The sequence below is a fragment of the Falco punctatus genome (genome assembly GCF_963210335.1).
Source record: "Falco punctatus genome assembly, chromosome: 1".
NCBI classification, from domain to species: Eukaryota; Metazoa; Chordata; class Aves; order Falconiformes; family Falconidae; genus Falco; species Falco punctatus.
In genome coordinates, this window is record NC_137580.1 from 118,534,484 (window position 1) to 118,560,511 (window position 26,028).

Here is a 26,028-nt window from a genome sequence, read left to right on the forward strand (position 1 = left end):
CTGTCTAACAGGTTAAGAATCTTACTGAAGAGATGGCAGCTCTGGATGAAAATATTTCTAAACTCACTAAGGAGAAAAAGGCCCTCCAGGAAGCCCACCAGCAGACACTGGATGACTTGCAAGTTGAGGAAGACAAAGTCAGCACACTCACCAAAACCAAGACCAAACTGGAGCAGCAAGTAGATGATGTAAGGAAACGTTTTTTGGTTGTATAGGTGGATATTCTGACAGATGAGAAGAGACTAGAAATCTACAGTTGGGAGTATAAGCAACACCTAAAGAAGCCAAACCATCTCTAATAATTTCGGCTAATAAATCATTGCCAGTTGACAGATTATTGTGTAATCTAGTACATCTTTCATCTTCCCTGTCTATTTAAAATATGTTCATCACTGAGTATTGCAGCGTTGTAGCTTCTTGAACCCTGTTTTAACCAATTAGTTGGAGTAGTGTACCTGTGGCCGTCTGAAGTTTGCTGCAGAGTTATTTGTTGTACAGTGTGGATGTATTTCAGGAAGTTATGAACATATTTAGCAGTCTGTATGCTAGGAACTGCAGCCACGGAAAAATTCTGATTTCTGTATTTTTCAAGAACTTGCATTTCAACTGCACACAGCCAAGCTGAAGACAGCTTAATATCTGCAACCAAATTATAATGGCTGCTCTGATCTTGCAGCAAGAGCGTAGCACAGGTGGAGATGAGAAATATATACAGTGTTGATAGTTTTCTCTATTCATCAATTTTAAACTCTAGTTAGATTTTTAAATCAGGTATAGTTATTTTCAAAGTATAATTTCTGTATTTCAAAGTATGTTTTATGTGGTTTAGTTTGAAGGATCTCTAGAACAAGAGAAGAAACTACGAATGGACCTTGAGAGAGCAAAGAAAAAACTGGAGGGAGATCTGAAAATAGCTCAGGATTCCATAATGGATCTGGAAAATGACAAGCAACAGATGGATGACAGGCTAAAAAAGTATTGCACTGACTTTTTATGCTATGAATTCCAAAATTCAGATCTTAACTTAACCGCATTGAATTTTCATTCTTGTTCTTCAACAGAAAGGATTTTGAAATTAGCCAGTTGCAAAGTAAAATTGAAGATGAGCAGGCTCAAAGTTCTCAGCTGCAAAAGAAAATTAAGGAGCTTCAGGTAAAGTCTAAGAGTTATTTGTGGGTTTAGTAGCTGAGCACAAGTTTCTTAGAACTAGTTGATATTTATTCTTACTGTTCTATGCAAGTATTTCCCTACCCATGAATAAAGCAATTAACATGGACTCTGGGTGCTGTTTGCATCTCAGGGCACTTTTAAAGAAACTCTGGTATCTAATCATATATAGCTATGTAAAAGGCTTCTCAAGTGAAGCTTGTGGCAGGCTTGAAAAATGGATTAGATACTGAGTTGTAACAGAAGCAAAGCCACTAAGAATTAATTTTTTAAGAAAACAACAAAAAGTTTCATAATCTGTCATGATCAGGACAGAGATCACTTCCTAAATGCAGAGCCAGGAAGACACTTCTCTTCAGTGCTATTAACCCACAGCTGCTCACCTCAAGGTTCCTTCCACTTTGTTTGCTGATGGAGAGAGGACACTGCCTTGTTTTTGGCCTGAGTTTTGGGAAATTTCTAAGAAACCCACACTTCTTTACATTTTCCAGTGACGCATCCCTTATTTCTTCAGAGAAGTGCAGCCCTAGATCCTTCATAACCTAACAAATCCATTCTGAGCTATAACAAATGAAATACCAGATTTTACATTCACTGTTGTTCCAAAACCAAATATTGCATGTCCTGGGACACAATTCAATGAAATTTCTAGTGGTGCTTCACTCTCTATGCTGATATAAACATCTGTGAATGTTTGCTCTTTATTCCTCACTGGTAATTTTCAATCTGTCTATCCAGAAGTCCACATTTAACCAATTAATTTTCACAGGCTCGAATAGAGGAATTGGAGGAAGAAATCGAGGCTGAACGTGCAATCCGTGCAAAGACTGAGAAGCAGCGAGCTGACCTGTCGAGGGAGCTAGAGGAGATCAGCGAGCGCCTGGAAGAAGCCGGAGGGGCTACCGCCGCTCAGATTGAGATGAACAAGAAGCGTGAGGCAGAATTTCAGAAGATGCGTCGCGACCTGGAGGAGGCCACGCTGCAGCACGAAGCCACGGCTGCGGCCCTGCGCAAGAAGCACGCGGACAGCACCGCTGAGCTTGGGGAGCAGATCGACAACCTGCAGCGAGTGAAGCAGAAGCTGGAGAAGGAGAAGAGTGAGCTCAAGATGGAGATTGACGACTTGGCCAGTAACATGGAGTCTGTCTCCAAAGCCAAGGTTCCTGCACAGGAAGAAACATTTCTCATCACTACCATTGTTCTTCTGAACAATTAGATGAGCTGAAGGATATATGCTTTCTATTTCTTAACAGAGCAACCTGGAAAAGATGTGCCGAGCTCTTGAAGACCAGTTCAGCGAAGTCAGAACCAAAGATGATGAACACATGAGATTAATTAATGATCTGAACACACAGAAAACACGTCTACAGACTGAGAATGGTGCGTCCCCTAGATGAAACGTAATAGTCCTGTGCCAAGTACTTAAATACGCTGTTTGAATGCCAGTGTATTTTGTAATATTTCCATCACTGGATGATCTGAACAAAACTCACTATAGAATTCTCTCCTGGGGGCAGTCCATAGAAATTCCACCCAAGGAAACATAGCCAAACCCAGAGAGGCACTATCAGTCAAAGTGAATGTGTGAGTCTGTGGTCAGTTCATCCTGTTTCCTTTGATGCCAGCACAATGCCTCTCTTTGGCAGCTTTTTCTGACCAATGTGAATGAAATTGCTATCCTCCCTTCATTTTACCACATTATGTCTTGTAATCACTTTCCATACGGCTAGCTCTTCTCATTTGTATCTTATGTCTCGTATCTCTGCCTAAAAATAAATAAATGTTTTCTCGCTAGGTGAACTTTCTCGGCAACTGGAGGAGAAGGAGTCCTTGATTTCTCAGCTGACTCGAGGCAAACACGCTTTCACTCAGCAGACTGAAGAACTGAAGAGGCAAGTAGAGGAAGAAAATAAGGTGATTTGCTTTAATTTGGAGCAACAAATAAACCAGTGAGCTAAAAAAATAAATGAGATTTCTCCTCAGAGAAAGGTGGAGACATCAGAACAGTGAAACTTCTGAATTTTGTTTTAGAGCATAACACAGAGACGAGATCTTAGAAGTGAAATAAGGAAGACAATTTAAGTCCTTCCCATCATGCTTTCTGAAGTTCAAAAACATGAGAGAAGTGAATGAAAATAGCTCTGTATAGCTTGCTGCTACAGGAAATCCCTGAAGTAAAGAAAACAGCAGCCAAAAAAAAGGAAAGAGAGCAGGAATGCAGGTGTACCCAGGGTTAGATATGACAAAACAGTTGAGAGTGTCTTCCACCTTCAGATAAATACCAAACTCTACCTGAAAAGCTTACAGAGAAGCTTCTTGAGATGTAATTCCTGCCTTGTCTGTTGCTAGGTTTCATGCGTCTTTGCCAAAAGCTCTTGGTGCAGGTATGTTTGAGGCGCAGCATCCCAGAAAAAAAATGGACAAGTGCCTGACCTCGCTTAACAGCATCAAGCCTGAAACACAGCCTCCCTCACGTCGCTTTGTTCCTTCTGTTACTCTAGCAACTGTTGCACATGGGCAGCAAGGCATGAAGGTTTTATCAAAATACAGTAACAAAGTCCAGTCACAAATTATTAATATTTTGACAATTTGTATAATTTTAATTACAAAGGCCAAGAACGCGCTGGCCCACGCCTTGCAGTCTGCTCGCCACGACTGTGACCTGCTGCGGGAGCAATACGAGGAGGAGCAGGAAGCCAAGGGGGAGCTGCAGCGCGCCCTGTCCAAGGCCAACAGCGAAGTGGCCCAGTGGAGAACCAAATACGAGACGGACGCTATTCAGCGCACGGAGGAGCTGGAGGAGGCCAAGTACGTGGGAAGTGGGATAATCTGGAGCAAGGAGAAGGGTATTTTAGTAAAAATTTAAGAATGAACCAGAGGAAACCAGAATACGCTTGTAGTGGGAATATGCAGAGCAGCGTGCTCTGATGTGTTAGGAGTCAAAAGGGGAGTGAGTAGAGGTTTGAAGGAGGAAAATGAGTAGAGGCTTGGGAGTGTCTACAGGAAGGAGAATGCCAGTGCATTAACTATGGAGTTAATCATAGCAGTTGAAAAGTCACATTCTTTACACTGCCAATGCTGAAAGTGTGTTTCTAGTTCCTCTCCACATCGCGATAGTCTACTCCTTGGGTGAGTACTCTCCCAGCCTATGCATCCCTCCAGCATGCTGTGTCATCCCAGGCTCCCATCAGTGCCCCCTGTTCACATCATCACAGCTTTCTACTTTGCTTTCTCCATCCATCTCTCCCATGCCAAACTCCCTTCCTGTTCGTTTTCTAAGAATGTCAGATTTCTCCTTCTCTCAGCACCAATTGTCTCATCCTGCAGAAAGAAGCTGGCTCAGCGCCTGCAGGAGTCAGAGGAGCAGACTGAGGCTGTCAACTCGAAGTGTGCTTCACTGGAGAAGACAAAGCAGAGGCTGCAGGGCGAAGTGGATGACCTCATGATTGATGTGGAGAGGTTGAACGCAGCTTGTGCGGCATTTGATAAAAAGCAGAAGAATTTTGACAAGGTTCATACAGAGAGCCTGCCAAATGTGAAAAACATCAGACACTTGATAGGCCAGGCCAAATTCTGAAATTATGAAAGTTCTGCACTCACAGTAAGATACACTGTATTTTATCCAAAGCAAAGCTGTGGTAAAGAACACATAATGAGACATATAGTAATAACGTCACAGTGTGAGTAACCCCAGACGACCACAGCAAACAATGAAGTAGCTTTCTGATAGTTTTAAAAAGCATTAAGTTTTTGCAAGGGAGTGTAAGAGGATCCATATCTTTGATCAAGCAGACTCAGCAAGTATTCACATGCAAGCTAGACTTTCAGCCGGTGCTAATTTGCTGGCCTTGTATGTGGGTTAGGCAGAGCCTCAGACTCCTCTCCACAGTTCCAGCCCTCATTGCTTTTAATAACATTAAAAATAATCACCACTGTTTGGCCGAGTGATGTTGCACAGCCCTGTGCCTTGGCCCAGCCTTGTGTGAGCAAATTAGGTGAATGTGCTACAACAGACACCCTGCAGGGCTGTTGTGTCAAACTCAGGAGACAATCTGTAGAACATGATCTTTCTTGGCGGGCTGAGTGCCAGAGCACTGGTTCCTGCAATAATAGAAAGGTTCACACAGCCTCATCGTGTCCAGGCTGTTGTCAACCCAAACTCCTGCCTGAGAGTCTGGGGTATGCACTAGTGCTGGCTGAAGAGGGTGATTGAAGTAGCTTCCACCAAAACGGCCAGAGTACATATCACGGTGAATTGATTGTCACAGGCAGAGAACGATCCAAAGCAAAAGACTGCAAGACATGTCATGCCTCTTGGGTTCTTGTCCTGTAAATGTGCAGAGACAGGAGTACTGCAGAATAGGTCATTCTTCTGCTCCTGTCACTCCAGGTCCTGGCTGAATGGAAACAGAAGTACCAGGACAGTCAGGCTGATTTGGAAGCTGCCCAGAAGGAGTGTCGCTCTCTCAGCACTGAGATCTTCCGGATGAAGAATGCCTATGAAGAAATGCTTGACCAGGCTGAGACTGTCAGATGGGAAAACAAGAACCTCCAGCGTAAGTTCAGATCTCTATCAGCTGGAATCCACCAGGAGTCCTAAGATGTGTCTACATTCCTTGGATACCAGAACTCTGCCTCTCCCCAGGGTTTTGTTGCTTAGGATTTTCCCACAACACTTAGGTTAGGTGTCTGTCTTTCCTGTTCAGCTGATCACAAAGTCACCTGTAAGCACATGCCTATGGTTCATTAACAGCATCCTACTTCCTCATGGTATTCTCCTCCTTCACACCATCATAACCCCATTCATGAATAGCGATGAAGTTAACTGAATGGACAGAAATTATGATGAAAAAAGATACTCATTTTTTTCCAGATTACCTCAGACACTGTCATTAGAAAAAATCTGGAGGGCTGTTGTCTTATCTCCTGATTATTGGAGGACCATGCAGCTGTGGCACAACAGATTGACATTTAATAAACAAACTAACCATCTAAAGGAAACCCAACCCTGTTCTTTTTTGTGAGCTGAATGATCCCTGGGAAGTATTTGAGGATAAAGAGAACAATCAAACAGAACTGTCTCTGGAGATGTAATTTCGCTATCCAGAGGAAGTCAACATTCTTTTCTGAGCTTACTCCAGCTGGCCACTCCCATTTTTAAATTGCACACTGACCTGGAAGCAGGAGGTAACCAGAAATAAAGACTGCACACGAGACAAGACTTATTATTTCTCCTCACTGCATCACATTACGTCATTAACTCTTCCATCACTCCCATTGGCAAACAGCAATTGCAGGTGCCATTGAAAACTTTATTTCACATGAGCTGAGTGTGTGTTTTCTGTGTTGCAGAGGAAATTTCCGATCTGACCGAACAGATTGCTGAATCTGGAAAAGCTAAACATGGACTGGAGAAAGCAAAGAAGCAAATTGAGCAAGAAAAGTGTGACCTTCAAGCAGCATTAGAAGAAGCAGAGGCAAGTGTCCTCGTTAAGGGGGCTTGTTTCTAGAGAGATCATGAATGGAGAAAATTTGGAGGTTATATACACCTGTTTGTCCTGCCACCATCACAAAGGTGCAGTATGAGAGCACAAGCAGATCAAATAGCGTAAGGAGGGCTCCTCTCCCATACCAATGTGGCATTCCTTACTGTGCTATCACACAAAAACTACTCAGTCCAGACTAAAATAGAGATCATTTCACACCACCTGTTTGAATGAGCTCCTGTAGAAGGCTGAAGAAAAGCCATTTGTATTTCAGGACTCGGACAAGTTTTGTTTTCTAGTAAAATCAATCAAGGATGTTTTCAGAGCAAGTCTATTCTAGACTTAAAAGTTTTCTCAGTGTCACCTCCTGCTCAAAGAAAGCTGAATGTTGAAGGCAATTAAGATTATATTTCTTCAGTTCCTCCACTTTCAATGAATGGGAGCCAGTAAGACAGTCAAAGAGCAGTCAGTTCACAGGACGTGTTTTGATGAACACAAAGAGGTTGCTGGGGATCAACTGAATCGTGGAGATGTGGCTGGTACACTGATGTGCTTTGCTGACGCAGGCTGCATACCAGGTCCCACAAGTCCATGACTGCTCAGTCTTCCTTACTGTCTTTGGCTACCCCTCAGCACTTCATAACTTTAAATTTAGTTTTTTCCCGGTTCATGCCAAATTGCAGCTCCTTCAGTTCCTTCTTGTCTGGGTTCTGCCTTTTGTTCCCACTCTGCCCTGACCGTCCCTGGAAAAAGCTTTTATTACTTTTGTATAACCATATCTGATTCTCCACAAAACGTCTGAGAGCATTTCACGGAGCCGCTCACGGTATACCTAGGACATAACTCAGAGACACAGAATTAGCTTAGACTGGAAAGGATCTCTGGAGGTCTTTAGTCCAACGTCCTGCTCAATGGAGGGCTAACTTCAAAATTATATTAGGTTGCTCAAAGCCTCATCTGCTTGGTCTTTATAACTTCCAAGGACGGAGACTTCACAGTATTGCTCAACAACTTCCTCCAGTGCAGCATCATTCTTATTGGAAAATATTTTTATCTGAAATAGGCATCTCTGTAGGGTCTATTTTAAAAGAGATGCCAAGGCTACATCAACTGTTTCATTCTCTGGATGGGCTTATTTCTGTCCGCTGTTTGTAAAGACTCAGCCTCAGGCTTTAAACTCCTAGGCACCTGAAGCTAGATAATGTGAGTATCAAAGGGAAAAGGCTGTATGGAAGTAGAACATGCCCACAGTGTGGTGGGACTACGTGCAGACCCCCTAAGCAGACTTAAGCATGGAGGTGCAAGAGAAGGCAAGCTTCTTCTGAGCCCGAGGCTTGACCATCCCATTTTGTCATATGTTTTGTTACCTCTGCAGTATCAACAGAGCACTCAGTGCCCAGGCCTTTTGGCTTCAGAGGTATTTTCCTAAGGAGTCTAATTCCTAAATTCCTGATTAATATCCAGTTGAGGTGTAGTGACTCTTGTGTAGGGGAACAGCAGTCAGTGCTAGGCCTTTTCTAAAGGTCCACAGTAAGGCACGCAATACCTGCGTTACTGGCTGCAAAGTGCCAAAATTCTGCATGGGTATTTCCCATTAATGGACACTACAGATCCACTGATGTTATTTCAACCCTGCCAGGGCTCTTTAGAGCACGAAGAGGGAAAAATCTTACGCGTTCAGCTGGAGCTGAACCAGGTGAAGTCAGATGTTGACAGAAGGAACGCAGAGAAAGATGAGGAAATTCAACAGCTGAAAAGGAATCACCAGAGGGTATTAGAGACTATGCAGACCACACTGGATGCTGAGATCAGAAGCAGAAATGACGCATTGAGGCTGAAAAAGAAGATGGAGGGAGATCTGAATGACATGGAAATACAGCTGAGGCATGCCAACTGTCAGGTGGCAGAGACACAGAAGCACCTCAAAGCTGTGCAAGGGCAACTCAAGGTAAGGGCCATGAGGGCTACTGTCCTACAAGTCTTTGCCACTCACTCTGCTTGCCTCTGAGTCTCCTGGTGCTTTCACCTTCAAAGGACTCCCAACTCCATTTGGATGATGCTTTGAGACAGAATGATGACCTGAAGGAGCAGCTTGCCCTGGCAGAGCGTAGGAACAATCTGATGGCAACAGAAGTGGAGGAGATGCAAGCTGCTATGGAGCAGACAGAGCGAGCCCGTAAAGTTTCTGAGCAGGAGCTGACAGATGCCAGCGAGCGAGCACAGCTCTTCCACTCGCAGGTATTTGGCATCTCCTGTACAACAGGCATGCGGGAGTGGTATGAAACGGGGTGGGAATGACCTATCTCTGGACTGTCCCCACAGTACACAAGCCTTCTCAACACCAAGAAGAGACTGGAAGTGGACATTACTCATTTACAGAATGAGGTCGAAGACAGCATTCAGGAAGCCAGAAATGCAGAGGAGAAAGCAAAGAAAGCGATCACAGACGTGAGTACTCTTGCTTGCCTCTCTTCCACATGATACTACTGCAGTCACTTTTGTGCTTTAGAAAGGCAGCAGTCAGGTGGAGGAGAACGAATTCTTCAACACAGGAACAGAAAATATTGGTGACAGACAATCTTGCCCACATGGGCCTCATGCAGCCTCTGCCCTACTGCTTGCCATGGAAGACCCCCTCAGTCTAGGTCCTCTACTCATGTTCTGCTAGCAGCCTGTGTTGAAGAGGCATCCTGTCTCACCTCCCTCATACCCCCATTCCTTTTTGCTTCCAGGATAAATGTAATAGACAGGATAGAAGAGATGGCCACAAAATTGTAACAGGAAAAGAGCAGTCCAAACCAAATCCCATTTAGACATGGCACAGAAAAGCTGAAATTAAGGCTAAAATCATACATGCTTCCACACAAATGCTACACATGTAAGAAATAAAAAGAATGGAAATTCTTTTTAAAAGTTTAAACAAGGCTACAGTTCCACGGCATCAGAAGAGACCAACCTCAGGAATACCTCTGAAAGGCAGATGAAAATGAAACAGAAAATTGCATCAAGCCAAGGCATACCTGGGCCTGAAGCACTCTTCTGCCCACCTGCCTGCGGCAGTGCTGCGGGTCCCCTCTGCCCTGTCACACTGGAGACAGCTGTCCATCCAGGTCCTGGACACCTCAGCAGGCACAAGCTTGACATTGTGGTTCGAGATACTTGGGGTCATTTCATTAGCAAAAACTGCTTGGGAGTCTGACTTTTCAGCAAATTTAGGCAGCAAATGGCCAGATATTCAAAGTCAGTTGGGAGCCCAGAGATGCAGAGTGTTAGCTGGTGATACTTCAGCGTGTCTCTAATTTCCACTGTCTCTTAAAAAAAAAAAAAAAAAGGAACTTTGGTATCAAGTCATTTGCATGCCTTAATTTTTTTTTCTTGTCATCAACCTTGCTTGTTCTCCAAGGCAGAGTAGCTCTAGAAATGCCAATACTGAGAAACAGTGACCCCCCTTTATATGACAGATTCTTGGCACAGCCGTGAGCACTGACTGAGAATGCAGAAAGCCACACACCAGCGCGAAGCTGGGCAGTGCTCCCAGGGAGAGCGCAGAACTGCCAGGGAGGCATATTCATAACATAACTGTGCACTGCAACAGGCAGCCATGATGGCAGAAGAGCTGAAGAAGGAGCAGGACACCAGCGCCCACCTGGAGAGGATGAAGAGGAATCTGGAACAGACAGTGAAGGACCTGCAGCTCCGACTGGATGAAGCCGAGCAGCTGGCTCTGAAGGGTGGAAAGAAGCAGCTCCAGAAACTAGAGGCGAGGGTATGGTGAACACCATGGTAGGATAAGGTCAAGTTCCTGAGTGGTCCCTTGGTTGCTGGAACCCTTTGGGAAGGTTACAACAGGGACAACCCCAGGTATCTCCAGCAGGTGAGATGAGTAGTTAAACCCTGCACTGCTGGCGAGGAACAGGCATAGATGTGCCACCTTACACCTCTAACCTAATAACTGAGGAAGCTGGACAAGCATGAGGGGAGTAGACAGCAGTCAGGTTTCCACGCTGTCCCTAAATGGTACGTGCTGCTGCCAGTCCCAGAGGCAGAGCATTGGGCTAGAGAGACCACTCGCCTGGCCCCCTTTCTGTGCTTCTCAACTGCTGCTGTTCCAAAATACAGCACAACTGACTGGGAGTTAGTTTGGCTTTGACAGAAAATATCCCCACAGAAATAAACCCACTGGTGTCCAGGTTTGACTTACACACGCTCCAGAAGAGGTATTGAGCTATGGGAGGTTGTTAAGGACTATTCATGAAGATGAGCTGGGCTCAAAGACTACAAATTAAACAGATTTTCCCCATTTACCTGGTGAACGTTGACAGAGCCCTCCCTTTCCTGTTTCAATTTCCACTTCTCTGAGAGATTTAAGCCCAATTTTGATTACAAATGCCCCAGGTAAGCACGGCTAAGTTCCTTCTATAACTAACTATGGATTCACACACCATGTCCCCAGTAATACAGCATGGCAAGCGGTTTTTAGCTACTCCAGCCTCAGGAAGCTGCCCTGCATGGTCGCTTTCTGCATAGCCACTTTTTCCGTGGCCTTGGTCTGCAGAACCCTGGTTCCCGGAACCTACAGTGGTACCAACAGCCACTCTTGGCAGTTTGCTGCATTCACCATGATACTGTGTTTCAGATTAATGAGTTAGAAAATGAGCTTGATGCCGAGCAGAAAAGAGGCATAGAGTCGCTGAAAGGTGCTCGCAAGTACGAACGAAGGCTGAAGGAGCTCACTTACCAGGTATTTCAAATCCTCTGCCCTCTTAACATGCATCACCTCAAGCCCTCTTCCAAGGCTAACTTGATTTTTCACTTCCTACAGTCTGAAGAGGATAAGAAAAATATTCTTCGGCTCCAGGACCTGGTAGACAAGCTGCAATTAAAAGTGAAAGCATACAAGAAGCGGGCTGAGGAAGCTGTGAGTGTGGGAGTCTCTAAATCTTTGCGAGCCCTGGGTGGAGATTTCCAAAAGGTTCAGCCTCCCAAGTTCATTAAAATAATTGAGTACTCAGTGTGATAGGGCAGCTATGGCCACTGCCTTTGAATATTCCTCACCTGGTAAAGACTTAACAGCTCACAACAGAGCAGGCACAGCTGGAATTGTCCTGAGGTTGTCAAAGTTTTGGAGCTACACTAGCCAATTTTCCCAACCTGGCTCTGATCAGGACTAATTGCTCTGTCCCCAGCTGAGTGCTCATGTTGTTAATAGTACCAGACAGAAACGCAGAGGGTGCTGGCAACACAGGGGTGTAGCTGCAAGGCTAACTAGTGGGTGATATTATTGTGGTGCAGCCATAGGGTGTTTGGTTAATGGTAATGGGATGATGCCAGTTTTTGTCCATGTCACTGATGTCACTGCATGACTTCCAGGAGGAACAGGCAAACACTAACCTCTCACAGTGCCGCAAGACCCAGTACAAGCTGGAAGAGGCTGAAGAACGAGCTGATATTGCTGAATGCCAGGTTAACAAGTTGCGAGCCAAAAGCCGTGACATTGAAGGACAGGTGAGCCGAGGGGCTGCAGAGAAGGACCGTTTCCATGTGGCAAGTGCCCCAGGGGTCTCTGCAATGGAGCATCCTCAAAAAGGAAGGCCAGAAACACATTTATTCAAAACCAGTGGGTTTTGAAGGTCCTTTCAGTGCCTCCCAAGAGACAGACTAGATTTGATCGACTTTAAGAATTCAGGTCTTTCAGCAGAATTGGGAGATACTGGTTCTGTGCCAGTAATATGGCAGAACATTTGCAACAGCTACAGCTTTGAAACAACGCCAGATATAATTCAACCACTCCAACAACCTCTACATTACCTTCTTTCTTTCTTTCTTTATTTATTTATTTATTTAGAAATCAGAGGAATGAGCTGACCGGAGCTGTGGCAGGCTCCCTTACGGTACAGACTGCTGTGCATCCGCCGGAGATCAGCACTGCTTGCTTTGAGTGACCAGGTGTGCGGTCACTGCCCCTCCCGCCGGCCGCGGTTACCCAGCCCCAGTAGGAGCTGAGAAATAAAACCCACCCTGAGTGACGGGGCTGCCCCGCCCTACCGGACTGACCGCCAGCATGTGTGGGTGGGCGCAGCGGGCTGGGGGTCTGCTCCGCGGCGGGTCTGCGCGGTGCGGTGCGGCTGTGCTCCGCGGGGGGTCCGCTCCATGTGGAGAGCAGGTACGAACCCGTCACGCCCCACAGCCGCGGCGCAGGATGCGCGGCCCCTCTGCCCGCCCGGGGTCCGCGGAGCCCCCGGCCGCCCCGGGAAGCCCCCTTCACCCCCCCGCCCCGGGGCGGCGCCAGGCCCGTGAGCGCCGCGCGTGGGAGCCATGCCCGTGCCCCCGGCAGGGGGCGCTGCGCGCCGCGGCGGAGTCGGCGACGGGCGGGCCCGCACCCCCCTGCGCGCCGCGGGCCCGGTGCGGCGGCCAGAAGCGGCGGCGGGGGCGCGCCGCGGCCTCCCCGAGCGGGGCCGGTGCAGCGGGCGCGGGGCCGGGCGGGACGAGGTTCGGGCGCTGCCCCCCCCACCCCCCCCGCCGGACCCCCGCGAGCAGGCCGCTGGCACGCGCAGGCGGGGGACCCTCCGCGCCCGCCGAGGGAGGGGCGGGGCCGTTCGGCAGCGCGTTACGGCTGCGGGTCTCCCGTGCTCCCGTGCCCGCGGCCTGCGGGAGCCGGGCTTCGGCGGGTGCCCGTGCGCGGGGAACAGCCGGCGGCTTTGGCCGCGCCCCTGCGTTAGGGTTGTCGTCCTCGGGCAGGGCCCCGCCACCCCCCGCTTCTGCCCGCCCCCTGCCCGCGGTGTCGCCCCGCGCTCGGGCGCTGTGCTCCGTTCGGGTCCCCGTCACTTACCCGCGGTTGCACCCCGGCCGGCTGCCGCCCGTGCGCCTCCCGACCGCTCCTCTTCCCACCCCCCCCTCGCCTTCGGGCCCTTTGTGCCAGCCACAGCCCGGGGACGTTTTGGCTGCCAGTGCCCCACCTGGTGACCTGCCGCCGCAGCCTGTCGAGCTGGCCCGCATCGCCTCTGCCTCTTCTCCCCCCCTCCACGGCCACCTGCCCCCGCGGGCTCCGGTTTGCACGCAGCGTGGCGTGCCCTGTTGCCGGGGGGGGACGTGGGCAGCCCATTCACAACCACAGCGCCCTGTGACCTGAGCTGTCACCGCGCCCCCCGGCTGGCAGGTCCTGCCCACGCTGTCGCAGGACACGGCACGGCTGTCACTGCACAGTGGTGCACGGGAGAACCGCCTGCCCCAGCCCACAGAGCAGTGCTGCAATAAGCACAATGCTAGCAGGCAGACTGGTAGATTAGCAGGGTTTAACCCTTTGTTAAGTACAAACCTGCTCTCAATACTCTTATTTGTGCATAAAGGAAGAAAAACAGAAAGAATGAGAAACAACTCCTGCATGGGAGCTGTGTTAAGCAGGAGTGGGTTTAAGGGTACTTTTTTATTTGCTATGATGATGGCTGCAAGCGTATTTATAAAGCTGAAAGAGAAGCCTTCGCCTGAAAATTGCTTGGCACTCCTGTGAGCTTCTAGAAACACTTTGGAGCTGCCATGAGATCTGTAGAGCCCTACAAGTCCTTTGCCTGTCCCAGCGTATCCAGAAGGGAGAAGTAATGGCACGGCCTGATGTCTGTGCATTACCCGTGAGCCAGTACTGGCTTTTTCTTGGGATGCTGGCCAGCAGTAGGAAGGACCACTTCTGTGTGATCGCCTATCTCTTCTCAGAAGTATTCCAGCAAAGCAGCCTGTTAGGTGTTTGAGCCACACATCAGCAACACTAGCTGCCCTTTGTGACCACAGAACACATCACCTTGCTCACTCTGGGAGAGAGGCAGAATAGTCAGGGTGAAGGTTAAAGACTACCCAAATCTGTGCAGAGTGCACTGTCTGAGCTGATGGCTTGAACAATGCTCTGGGCGAGGCTTGAATTGCTCTCAGGCTGAAGGGGAGGGGGAAACAACAACCAAACAGGCCACACTTAGCTACGCATGTGAAAATGACAGCAAACATCCGTGTCATCTGCTCTTCAAAAATTGTTCACTGTTCAGCTAAGTATCTCCACACAGAGAGAGACTGAGAAGACAGGAGAGAGGCATTGAACCTCCAGAGAATGGCAAGAACAAGGACTCTGTGCAGAGCAGTTCCAGTGGACAACTGTAAACTATGCCCAGCTCAGAGATTTTTGTATTCATGTACCTCTCTGCTTAGTTCTTGCCACTAAATTTCTAAGATATCCAGATGTGTATTAGCATTCTGAAGAGAAGCATATACAGTTTCAGGAAAACAGGAGAGGGACTGAGGGGATGCAAAAAAAACCCCAAATGCTGCTCCCCCACCCCACCCCCCAAAAAAAAAGAAAAAGAAAAAAAAAAGCAAAGCCCAGAAAGCTGGAAGGAAATTGAAATATGATAACTGCTAGGTTTTCAAAATACACTTTATTTATTTATTTATTTATTTATTTATTTATTTATTTAAGAACAAGAAATCTACTAGTTTTTATTTAGTTGAACCAGAGGTAAGGTGAGAAATACTTAGGAAATAAAAAAGGACAGACTCTTTATTTTAGAACAGTAACAAATAAGCTTGGTAAGAGAGCTGGAGCTGTGTCATACCTCAGTGTACACTAAGAATAACAAACTAAGTTTGCCTATCTGTGAAGTCAGAAAAGGATTAAAATTCTGCTTTAAAAACACACCATGCACACACAAAGCTCATCCCTTCTAGGCATGGTGCCTGATCCTCCTTTAAGGTCCTGGGGGAACGGATGGAAGTGGGATTCATTCCAGGGGCCTACAAGATTCTCTTTCAAGCCTGCAGGGCCTTTTGCTAGGAAAAGGGTAAATTGTTCTGAGAGTTACAGCCCCTTCACAGCTTATGTCTGTGACTGGTATCAGAACTTATACACAGCTCTAAAAACACTCTGCAGAAAACTGAGATTTCTTAGGTATGAAACTGGGCTCCCATGTGCCACCATTGCTCCTTACTTCTATTAGCAGACAGGCAGAGAACAAAAGGAGTAAGGGTCTGACCCTTATTAATCATGTGACAAATTTGGTCTAATTAATCTCATACATTTATTTTAATTCTATGCAGTTATAAATCCTCTTTATAATTTCAACCTGGGACAAAGCAACTCTGTGCACCAGTGCAGGCTGGGGACTGCCTGCTGGGGTGCAGGCCTGCAGAAAAGGCCTTGGGATTCTGGTGAAAAACAAGCTGGGCCTGTGTTATACCTGCACTAATAACGCTAACCGGTCAGGGGATTGCATTAGTAAGTAGCCAGCAGGGAGAGGGATGTGTTGTTCCCCACTGCCTGGCACTGGTGAGGCTGAGTCTGCAATACTGCGTTCAGTTTTGGGAATCACCCCCCTCCATTATATGGGAGATGTTTACAGAGAGGATCCAACAACAGCCCCTAGTGTCGGACAGCTGGAGCGTGTGCCATGTGAGAAGACGCGAAGAGAATTAGGTTTGTTTGGCCTGGAGAAGAGAAGACCTTAAATAAGGTCTTAACTAAGGCTAACGCTGCTGAAAAGGGGGTTGTGAACTTAGATGCATCCAAGCTTTTCTGGCAAGTGTGCAGTGAAAGGACGAGAGGCCACAGTCTCATGTTGCAACCAGGGAAATTCTCTTTCAGCAAAAGGCAGGCAGCGTTATTTATCATGAGTGTGCTGCAGCCCTGGGACAGGCTGCCTAGAGAGGCTGTGGAATCTCCGTCCTCAGGGATTTCCAGGATACACGCAGGCAAGGTCCTGAGCAGCTTCATCTAGCTTTGCAGTCAGCCCTGCTTGGAACAGGAGATTGGGCTGAAGACCTCCGATACATCTTCCAGTCTACTTTTTTCACTGATTCAGTCGAACTCACTAATCTAGCAAAAAGAAAGTTGCACTCTGCTGTTCAAAGACTGATCGATTCACTGAACACGCTGAGGAACACAGAACTGGTACCAGCCACAGGAAGGTCAGGACCACACAGCTAGCAGGAAGGGTGGTGGCTGGAAAAGGATGGATGTGAATGAGGGCTCTGTCTCAGGCACCTGTGCAACCTGCTCTAGGGGAACCTGCTTATGCAGGGGGGTTGGACCAGATCACCTGGAGGGTTCCCTTCCAACCTCAACCGCTCTGTGATTCTGTGATTCCAATTTTATCTGTTGATTTTAACATTCTGTCCAACTCCAGCCACCCAGCTCCACTCGAACTCACAGAGTATGTTTACTTTCACGTATGAGCACCTCTGCCCCTTGCTTATCACCTAAGATCCTAGAGAAATTTTTAAATCTGATAATGCAATTTCTAATTAAAATTCTAATCCAATTGAAAAATTATATTTATTGTGGGCATGCTTTCCGGGTATGGTCTACATATCTGGACTTGTCTTATGATTACATTATTAGGATAAGTCACCATTTCTTTTAAACTTTCTTGATCATCTTAACCTGCATCCCCAGAGACTGTTACCTCCCTGGGGCAGTGGAGAACATGAGGACTCTGTAACCTTTTCTTTCCACAGTGTTGGACAAGGTGCCACAAAACAGAACCTTCCTCACTAGCCAGAGAAGCACAACTGATTTTCAGAAACTCTTCTTTCTACACCCATTCTGGCCACAGGAGACTTTCTGATAAAATCTTCTGGATATTTCCTTTCCTCCAGTTATTTCCCAAGTACCGAAGCCTTGCTAGATATATGAAGTGAAGATCGTTGCAATTTTTTGATAGCAGTATGGTTCAGTGCCCCAGATAGTCCCTACAGCCAACTTCACAGCCTTCTGGACAGCCCCAGGCCCAGGCATAGCTTGCAGGGTGCCAGGAACAGTGACCCTGCTTCATCCCACTCACCCGCTGCAGCTGACAGAGACACAGAGTAGCCTGGAAACATAAAGGAAAGGGCTGGAAAGAGTCATCTGTGGGAGCTGAGAAGAATGCGGGAGGTGGAAGTCACTAGGTGGGTCCTCATTGGCAAAGGCGGTCAGGAGAATGCTGGCCACAGCGAGCAGGGCTGTGCTGGGTCTTTGTCAGAAGCAAGCGACACAGAGCACCCATTTGCAGAGAGAGTTTATTGCCAACCTGTTGTTTGCAAATGTGTGTCAGCAACAGCAGATTTTAAATACTAAAGCTGTCGAGGGAAAACTAACGCTGAGTTTCCAAGAGTTTATGGGACTGAATCCTCATCTTCGATACTACTCAGGATGAACACAGTTCTTGCCTCATTCTTAGAGACTTTCCTGTATGAGTCATTGTTCACGAGAGAATAGCAGCTTTATACACAGATGGTTGCAGAACAGAGACACCATTGAGAGGAAAACACTGAGACATCTATGTCCTGCAGATACAGGCACACACATATACACAGATCAACAACTTCATCCACAGAAAGCAGTCAGGCCTGCTCAGTGTGTTCAGGCAGAATTTCTGCTCTTTCATGACATAGGAAATCCCTGATGGAACTCAAGTAATGAGCAATTCATTCTGAAGAGGGAAGCTTAGCGACAGTGAAATACTAATGTCCAAACTAGTACACCCAGAGGGAGTTTGGCTGGAGGGCTGCCTGGCTGGATTGCTCTTCTTAGCTGGCCAGAAGCCCAGTTCTCCATGGGATCAAAAGAAAAGATCAGATGCTCTGGGACACAGCAAGCTGTTGGAGATAAACTGGCAAGTCCACATCACACCACTAAGACTGATACTAAGCCAGAGAGAAGGAAGTTTGAAGGAAGATTTAGGTGCTTTTATCAGATCACTCTTGGGATTTTTCCTCCTTTTCCAGTGTCTCTCCATGTGATCTTGGACAAGTCCCTTAAGACCCTTAAAGTAGGTGGTTCATGTAGGTTCATGCCCACATCTCCACATGCAGGTAACTCTCAGTTCAGTGGTTCAGGTTTGGACATCAGGGCAGCTACAACAGTATAAAGGTAACTGTGGGCAGGTTGTGCCTGTGACTGTGGGCCAGGCACTGCCTCAGATTAAACAGGTGAGGTACAGGTTCCAAAATACAGTGCCTGCACTGGAAACCCTTGCTAAAGAATTTTATGGATACCAAAAGTTTGCATGGGCTCAAAAAAATAACTGCCCTAAATAATGGAAATGAGCTATGAAATGCAAGATACCACCTCCAGCTGGGGAAGACCTGAGCTATCATTTGCTGGAAACGAAGGGGATGTTCTGCAGAAATATATCTCTGCACCTGTCTTTTTCCCTAGATTTCTGCTATTAGATATCACTGGAAACAGGATAATAAACCAGACAGACCTGTGGTCTGATCCAGAACTATTTGTCTTCTGTTGTCTCAACACTTGGAGGATGAGACTTGAATGGCAACAGCTTGCTTGTTTCTGATATACTGAAACTAATTGATTTATAGACAATGCCTTTCTTCCTTTCAATGGCTTTTCTATGCAGCATGAAATAAACATTCAATAAATAAAATCGTGTGACCTAGTGTCTATAGAGCTGGAAGAAGAGATGACAAGGCTACAGTATCTGCTTTAATGAATACAAATGCTTGGGAATCACTGAGCTGGTCTAGAGTTGGGTCTGTCCTCTGTGAGCATCCTGACCACCATGGAGTACTCTGGATCTGCCCTGCATATTTTAGTTTGCACCAAGAGGAATAGCAGTGAGATGGACTGAGGGAAGCTCTCTCCTGAAATTCTGTAGCCAGCTGATGGGAGCATGTTGTTGTGACTTAGGCTTTCCAGAGCCCCAGGAGGAGAGAGATGAGCACTGGACTGCTGGAGAGAAACAGCATGATGTTGCCATTTCAAACAAGGGGTTTGTGACAACTGGCTGCTGTTGACACCTAACTCCAAGGCGAGGAGTCCAAGTTATGAGTCACATTTCTGTGACCAAGTATTTGCCTCTCATGCAACAGGGCAAGACCTGCCCTGCTTCTCAGTAGGAACTATGTTGACTGGAAGTAGGCTGATGTTATCGGAACAGTTTGTTGTTCTCAGCCTGCTTCCAAGAAAGGAGGTGAATGGAAGCAGTCAGGTCTCCAGGTGTATTATCCTGGCAGGCAAATCCAGTTTAGTTTCAGGTTAATCACCACCAGCTGTTTGCTCATATGGTATCACTGCCCATTTATAGACAGAGACTACATTTGTTTATGTCTGACTAAAATAGCAGGTACGGCTCTGGGCACTGTTATGACAAAGATGACTAAGCCTGCCCTGGAACATCACTAAGTTTCACAATGTCCACCACCAGGCAGGGCACTGCATATCTGATCTTATTTTCAGAGCTGACCTTGTACAAGTGGATTTCCAAGGCTAGGGGAGCCACAAGAAACACTGCTAAAGGCAGAAATCAAAGGTAAAGCCATTCTGTATCAAGTGCATTTTTTAAATTGTGTTTGAATCACATATTTGGTCATATGAACATGACTCATAACTCTGAGCCCTTTCCTTGGAATGTTTCAGGTCCTGGATGCCTAAACTTCCAAGTGTGATACTCAAGAAGAAATCCCTAAACTGCATTTTGGTGGGCGATGGCAGAATATTCAAGGGGGGCACTGCTATGTGTTGTCCTGCTCTTTCACTCCACGCTATGCATTCTCCTTCGTTGCTACCAGAAAGAAGACTACAAAATGAAATTTTGTTCTGAGCTCCTGTATCTGTTCTTATGTCTTTGCTGTTCAAGGCATTGAGAATTGTCACTTCCATCAAAAGGTATGGCTTTTAAGCATTTTAACAGCTGGAATTATCTTTTGTGTACAGGCTCAGAACATTTCCTCTCCAACAACAGAACTAATTTCTGCTAATCGTTTAGACTTCAAAGGTCATTTAAAGATCCAGTGCTACAAGTGGTTTCTTTTTAGTCTCCTCCTTTCCTGGTTCTTGGCCTCAGGACATCTCCTGGTGTTGCTGTGTCTTGCAAACAGGTATGGCCAATCAATTATTCATGTGAATCTCCAATGAGAGAGAATGAGATTTATTATTATTTACTGATCAATTATTCCAGTGAATCTCCATGACTAAAAATTCTCCCATGCACGAGCTCTGCAGGATCTTTTCAGTGAACACAGCAGGAGTAATTTAGCTCTTTTCCATGGGCTAGACAGATTGTCAGATGTTGCTTTAAAGAAACAACACATTGACCATGCTGCTCCTACAGCTGTCAGATGTGAACTTACTTCTGTTACTCCCAGGATGGTTTTCAGTCACTCTTCAGGGACTCTGCCCTTCTGTATAGGACTTTTTTGGTGGTGTCATTTTATGCTCCAGGTACAATCTGCAAATTCATGAAGTAAATTCTTTCTGACTCAATAACCATAACTGAGGCTCTCTGCAGTGTTGCACAAAGTTGGTTCTTTCTCATCCACAGACAGCAGTTCAATGACACCTAAGGTTTGTTAAAACATCAGATGTCCAAGACTGAGGTCTTCACCCTAGACTCTTCAGCAGCAGACAGGGAGAAAAAGGTCCTTTCAAGGTGAGACTCATCTCACCCTTACACAGAATGCATTTATGTAACACCAATTTTAGAACCAGTTTCTCATTGCTAAGTGGAATACCATCCTAGAACAGATAATAGAGTGAGTATGACAGTTGTGGTGGCTCAGGAAATAAATTCAGAGGGATTTTACAGCCAGAGGGATTGTTTTGATCGTTCAGTCAGACCTGCTGAGTACTGGCCAGAGAACACCTGCATCCAGCCAAGATGCTTTAGCTGAGCTGGAACAGGGGATAGAAACCAAGGATGAGACTGAAAGCTGACTGATTCATTCCAATGCCTGGTACCCTTGAAGCTGCAAATCTGCATGTTTCTGGGGTGGCTTCCATGCCCTTCATCTAGTGACTCTGGCTCTAATATGCTAGATAAAAAAGCTTTCTATGCTCAGAAATAATTCTCATCATCAATAGAAAACACATCACCCTTGTACATCCTTTCCAGTAAAGACAATACATGATGCAGAAGCAAACATAGGTCTAAGCCTTTGGTAAGAGCTGTTCTCTGTGCAAGAAGTAAAGCCATTTTGCAAGCTGAGGAGAAGGACCAGCCATATCTCAAGAGAAACCAACTGTGTAATTATCTGCACAATGAAATGATGATTACTTATCAAGAGATAAGTACCTCCAGCGACTGGAAAGGGATCCTCTGACACGAGCAGAGCCCTTCTGTTTACAGACTGGACATTCGTACACAAGCCAAAGTGAAGTTGTAGTGTTTACATTTGGGCTTGCCCACTGAAAAGCTGAAGTCTGTAATTGCTTCAGGAAGTGGATAGCCCTAGGACTAAAACCCTGTTAGAGTTTTTTTTCATCTAGAGAGTTCACGCAAAAAGGGGCAGAAGCCTACAAAAATATCAGAAAGGGAGATAAATAGAAAGCAGAATAAGTTGGAAGTATAAAAATGCAGAGTTAAAAAATATCAGAGAATAAACTGAAGAAAAATATTTACGTATTCTGGCAACATTAAACATAAGAAAAGTAAAATTTAGACTAAAATTCACTGTTGTACATGAAAATGCTAAACTATTTGGTTCTGTGTTCCAACATAGGGAGAGCTGGGTTTGTACATGCTAAAGAAAAACATGTGGGTTTTTGTTCGATTTCAGTCCTTGCCATCTATAAATGGCATTGTTAGAGAATACTGGCGATAGATGTACCTGGATGCATGCCATGGTATCAGGTCTGTTGCTTTTCACCAAGCAAGGCGCAGCTGGTGTGATAATAACACATAATGGATCACAGTTCAATAGTTATCAGCTTAAATGTTTATCAAAAGGGCATATTTTAAGCAATTCACCACAAATTCAGAGATTCAAAAACAGAACTGTAGAGAGTAGTCCAAAAGTTCTTGAAAGAATCCAAAGAAAAAAAACCTGAAAAGCTGAGCTCAGCTTGCTGCTTAGCCTGTCTAACTGGAGGACAGCTACACTGAAAGTCACCTGGAATGTTCAGGAGGAAGGCTACAGCAGGCTTCCTGAGCACTCACTTTAAAGGAAAAGGTATTGCAAATGTATAAAACTCCAGGAAAAGAGAGAGAGAAAAATACTCTATTGTGTCACATAAATAAAAAGCCTGTGCAGCCCGAGGCTGGGAGACACACACGATGGTGTGCTCCGGGCACAAAGGGTGGTAGTTGTTCTGAATTTGCTCCTCACTGCTGTTTGCAAAGCAAGAACAAATCAAAAGGAAAATGGGAGGCTCTTCCTCCATGAAAAGAGATAGAAGAGAAAGGAATCTGAATGTTAGAAACAGGACAGGCCGTACAGGAGTTAGTGGTCAGAGAGCATCTGTGAAAAGGACTGAGCTCCCAGGAAAGCACCACAAACTGCAAAACTTGGAGTGACTCGCAGAAGCATCTGTGTTCTTTCCGCTAGAACTGAAGTTGATGCAGGACCCACACCAGCACCTGTTCCCTGAAACGCATTGCCCAGGCATGCAGTTGTGCAAACACGCAGGCGGCCACAGACAAGTAGGACACCTGGCTTGCACACACTGCAGTAGGTCGTGTATACACTCAAGCCGAGAGAGTTACAAATGGCAGGGAGCATCACACACAGGCTGCAGTCATGTGAACACCTGCATGCCCAAATGTGCAGTGTAATGCAGGCACTTTCATACAGTAGAGTGGGACACACAACTGACTTGTGCACATCATCATCATCATAAGCCCAGTGGAGTGTTAGTGACTGGAATATGGAGATAGTTTAGTAACACACAGAGATGGTGACACAGATCTCATGCTCTCCAGAGCAGCGTGCATGAATGCACTGTGGCTTACATAGATGCACACTGTCTCAAACCGCCCTGAGTGGAGGATCTCACCAACCAGCAGAGAAACGCAGTGTATGCTTACTGCTGCCAAGATATACACACTCCTGTACCCTCCTGTGGACCAGCAATGTTCTCAAACACATACACACCAAGTTCAGTGGTCACACCCTTGCACGCACCTAAGGGTCCTACAAATGCAGTGGGAGCAGATGCGTGTTTTCCTGCTTACCCACAGGGTGAGCATCAGAGGAAACGTGGCCATGTCCACTGGGCACATCTGGCCCCCATCAGTCAGTGGGGAGAAGGACCTACTCATCTCACCGACGTCTGAGTACAGCAGCAGGTTTATGCCTCACCTCTTCCCTCTCCACCAGCTGGCTGAGGATGTTGGGTGGCAGGCCTGCGTACGGATGGGGGGGCTTTCAGGCAGATCCAACTCCTTTTGCCTCATCTCTTCCACACACATGCTGGTGTGACTCTTGCAGACACAGAAGTGACCCTCTCTTCCACATGCCACATACTACTGATGGGTACCACACGCAGCACGTCACACAAACGCGGATGAGACCCTCGTACATGCGTGCAGCAGTGAGTTACACCAGTCGCTAATTTTTTCAAGCACACTGGCATGAGTCTCTTCATGCACAGGTGTGTGCAGGCACGTACACAGCCAGCTTACACACACACACACAGAGTCACACACAGGCAGCTGGGTCTCCCACGGCTGTCCTGTAAGCACACATACCGGTCAGTCTCCTGTATGAGTGAGTCTCACCTGTGGCGGGGGGGGGGGGGCGGACACATACACAAACCCACGGGTGTGACACATGCAGCTCAGCCTCAAGGTGTGTGCTCACATGCCCCCCGGTGAGTCACACTCCCAGGTGTCTCTCACATGCATGCATGTGCCTCCTGCACAAGCAAGCCTATGTGCACCTTCATATGGGGTTGAGTTTCATGCAAGATTGAGTTCCTCACACGCAGCCATGGGATAGTTTTGTACACAACCACGCACATACATATCCCACAAACAACATACAAGACGTAGCACAGAGGCACTCGGGTAGGCGTGCCCTGCCTTTCAGGTACACCCGTGTACACGTGGATGTGGGTGCTATGTGGGCGAGTCTCATACATATTTGCGCATCCTCTCACCCCCGCACAGGCACACGCACACGCAGAGTCACACAGATGCTGCAGAGTGAGTCAGGCACACCCAGAGCAGGCTGTGCACGCAGCGTGGGCGTTCATAAACAAAGCACACACGGAGCCTTGTCTCAGACACACACACGCGAGTGTCGCACAGATGAGTGTGTCACCGATGCACACACATGGTGCATCTCTCACATACACGCAGGTGGCACACAGAGCAGTATCACATGCACTGAGGTGTCTCATGCATGTGCAAGTCATGCATGTGCTGCAGGCAGGCAGGCACACGTGGAGCAAGTCGTGCGCTCGGCCGAGTGTTGCGGACACAGACACCTGGGGATGTGTCACACGCACCTGCGCGCTTTGTACATGCTTGGTGTGTCACACGACGTCTCTCAGGCAAAATGGATGTCACACACTTGGGTGCGTGTCGCAAATACACCCAGGGCGCCTGGAGCGTGCAGAGGTGCCCACCCTACACGGGGCCACGCGGGCGGTGCTGCAGGCGGGCAGCCCACGGGGGTCTCGCAGCCCACGGGGGTCTCGCAGCCCACGGGGGTCTCGCAGCCCACCCGGCGCCTCGCGGCGGCTGTGGCGGCGCCGGCAGGGGGGCGCGGGGCGGGGGGGGGGGGGGGGGGGCGCGGCTGCGCGCGCGGCTGGGGCACACCTGGAGGCGCTACCGCACGCGGGGCCCACAGGGCCCCCCTCCCCTTTCCCCCACTCCCCCCGCCCCCGCCCGGATGTTTCTCGTGCACCGGCGCACACGCGGTGTCCCCCCCTCCCCGTCACTCACGGACACGCCGCCCCGCCGACACCAGCGCCGCACACGCGGAGCGGCTGCGCGCCCGACTGCCCCCCCCCCCGCCCCGCCCCGCCCCCGCCTCGCCCCCTCCCCGCCCGCGCCCGTGGGCTGCCGGCGCCGGGGCTGCCCCGCTCCGCCCGCGCGTGGCGCCGCCGTGGCCCTGGAGCGCGCGCGGCGCGGCGGGGCGGGCGCGGGGCGCGGCCAGCGCGGGGCCTCCCGCAGCCCCGGCGCGGAGCGGGCGCGGGCGGAGCGCGGCTCGGCCCGGCAGGATGTCGGGCTCCCGCTGCCAGACGCTGTACCCCTTCTCCGGGGAGCGGCACCGGCAGGGGCTCCGCTTCGCCGCGGGGGAGCTGATCACGGTGCTGCAGGTGCCGGACGGCGGCTGGTGGGAAGGGCAGAAGGAGGACGGGCTGCGCGGCTGGTTCCCGGCCAGCTACGTGCAGCTGCTGGAGGTAAGAGCGGGGCCGCGCCGGGCGGGCGGCCGGGCCGGGGAGGGGAGGCGGGGGGAGGGGGCCGTGCCGCAGCCCCCCGCCGGGCACGGCCCGGGCTGCGCCGCCGGTGCTGCCGCGTGTGCGGGCGGCGCGGGGGGCACGCGGGGCTGCAGAGCGCCGGTGCTGTCGGGACCCGTCCGGGCATCGCTGAGTGCCCGGCGCCGCGGGGGGCTGCGGCACGGCCCCGCTCCCGCCGCCGCAGCCGCCGAGGGGCCGGGCCGGCGCGCCCCCAGC

At 48.4% G+C, this 26,028-nt stretch overlaps 2 protein-coding genes across 4 annotated transcripts in view; both read left to right on the plus strand.

Annotated features, from left to right (window-relative positions):
- LOC308053971 (myosin-4-like) overlaps positions 1-12,281 on the plus strand; it is a gene marked incomplete at its 3' end in the record, with an annotated part of 32,658 nt that extends 20,377 nt beyond the window's left edge. The window contains exons 22-38 of the mRNA XM_080366009.1: positions 12-188; positions 830-975; positions 1,062-1,152; positions 1,937-2,326; positions 2,421-2,547; positions 2,963-3,081; positions 3,779-3,975; positions 4,495-4,678; positions 5,558-5,723; positions 6,520-6,644; positions 8,293-8,601; positions 8,688-8,891; positions 8,976-9,101; positions 10,249-10,419; positions 11,290-11,394; positions 11,476-11,571; positions 12,024-12,281. Coding sequence (XP_080222135.1) covers positions 12-188; positions 830-975; positions 1,062-1,152; positions 1,937-2,326; positions 2,421-2,547; positions 2,963-3,081; positions 3,779-3,975; positions 4,495-4,678; positions 5,558-5,723; positions 6,520-6,644; positions 8,293-8,601; positions 8,688-8,891; positions 8,976-9,101; positions 10,249-10,419; positions 11,290-11,394; positions 11,476-11,571; positions 12,024-12,281 — 2,991 coding nt within the window. The remainder of the gene's footprint in view (positions 1-11; positions 189-829; positions 976-1,061; positions 1,153-1,936; positions 2,327-2,420; positions 2,548-2,962; positions 3,082-3,778; positions 3,976-4,494; positions 4,679-5,557; positions 5,724-6,519; positions 6,645-8,292; positions 8,602-8,687; positions 8,892-8,975; positions 9,102-10,248; positions 10,420-11,289; positions 11,395-11,475; positions 11,572-12,023) is intronic.
- Positions 12,282-25,386: 13,105 nt separating this feature from the next.
- Positions 25,387-26,028, plus strand: part of GAS7 (growth arrest specific 7) — a 103,305-nt gene continuing 102,663 nt past the window's right edge. For 2 of the 3 annotated variants that reach the window (XM_080380781.1, XM_080380783.1), the window contains exon 1: positions 25,388-25,755. In XM_080380781.1, coding sequence (XP_080236907.1) covers positions 25,573-25,755 — 183 coding nt within the window. In that variant the 5' untranslated portion in view covers positions 25,388-25,572. Of the gene's footprint in view, positions 25,756-26,028 lie in introns of all 3 variants that reach the window. The other variant, XM_080380782.1, reaches the window with a different exon arrangement.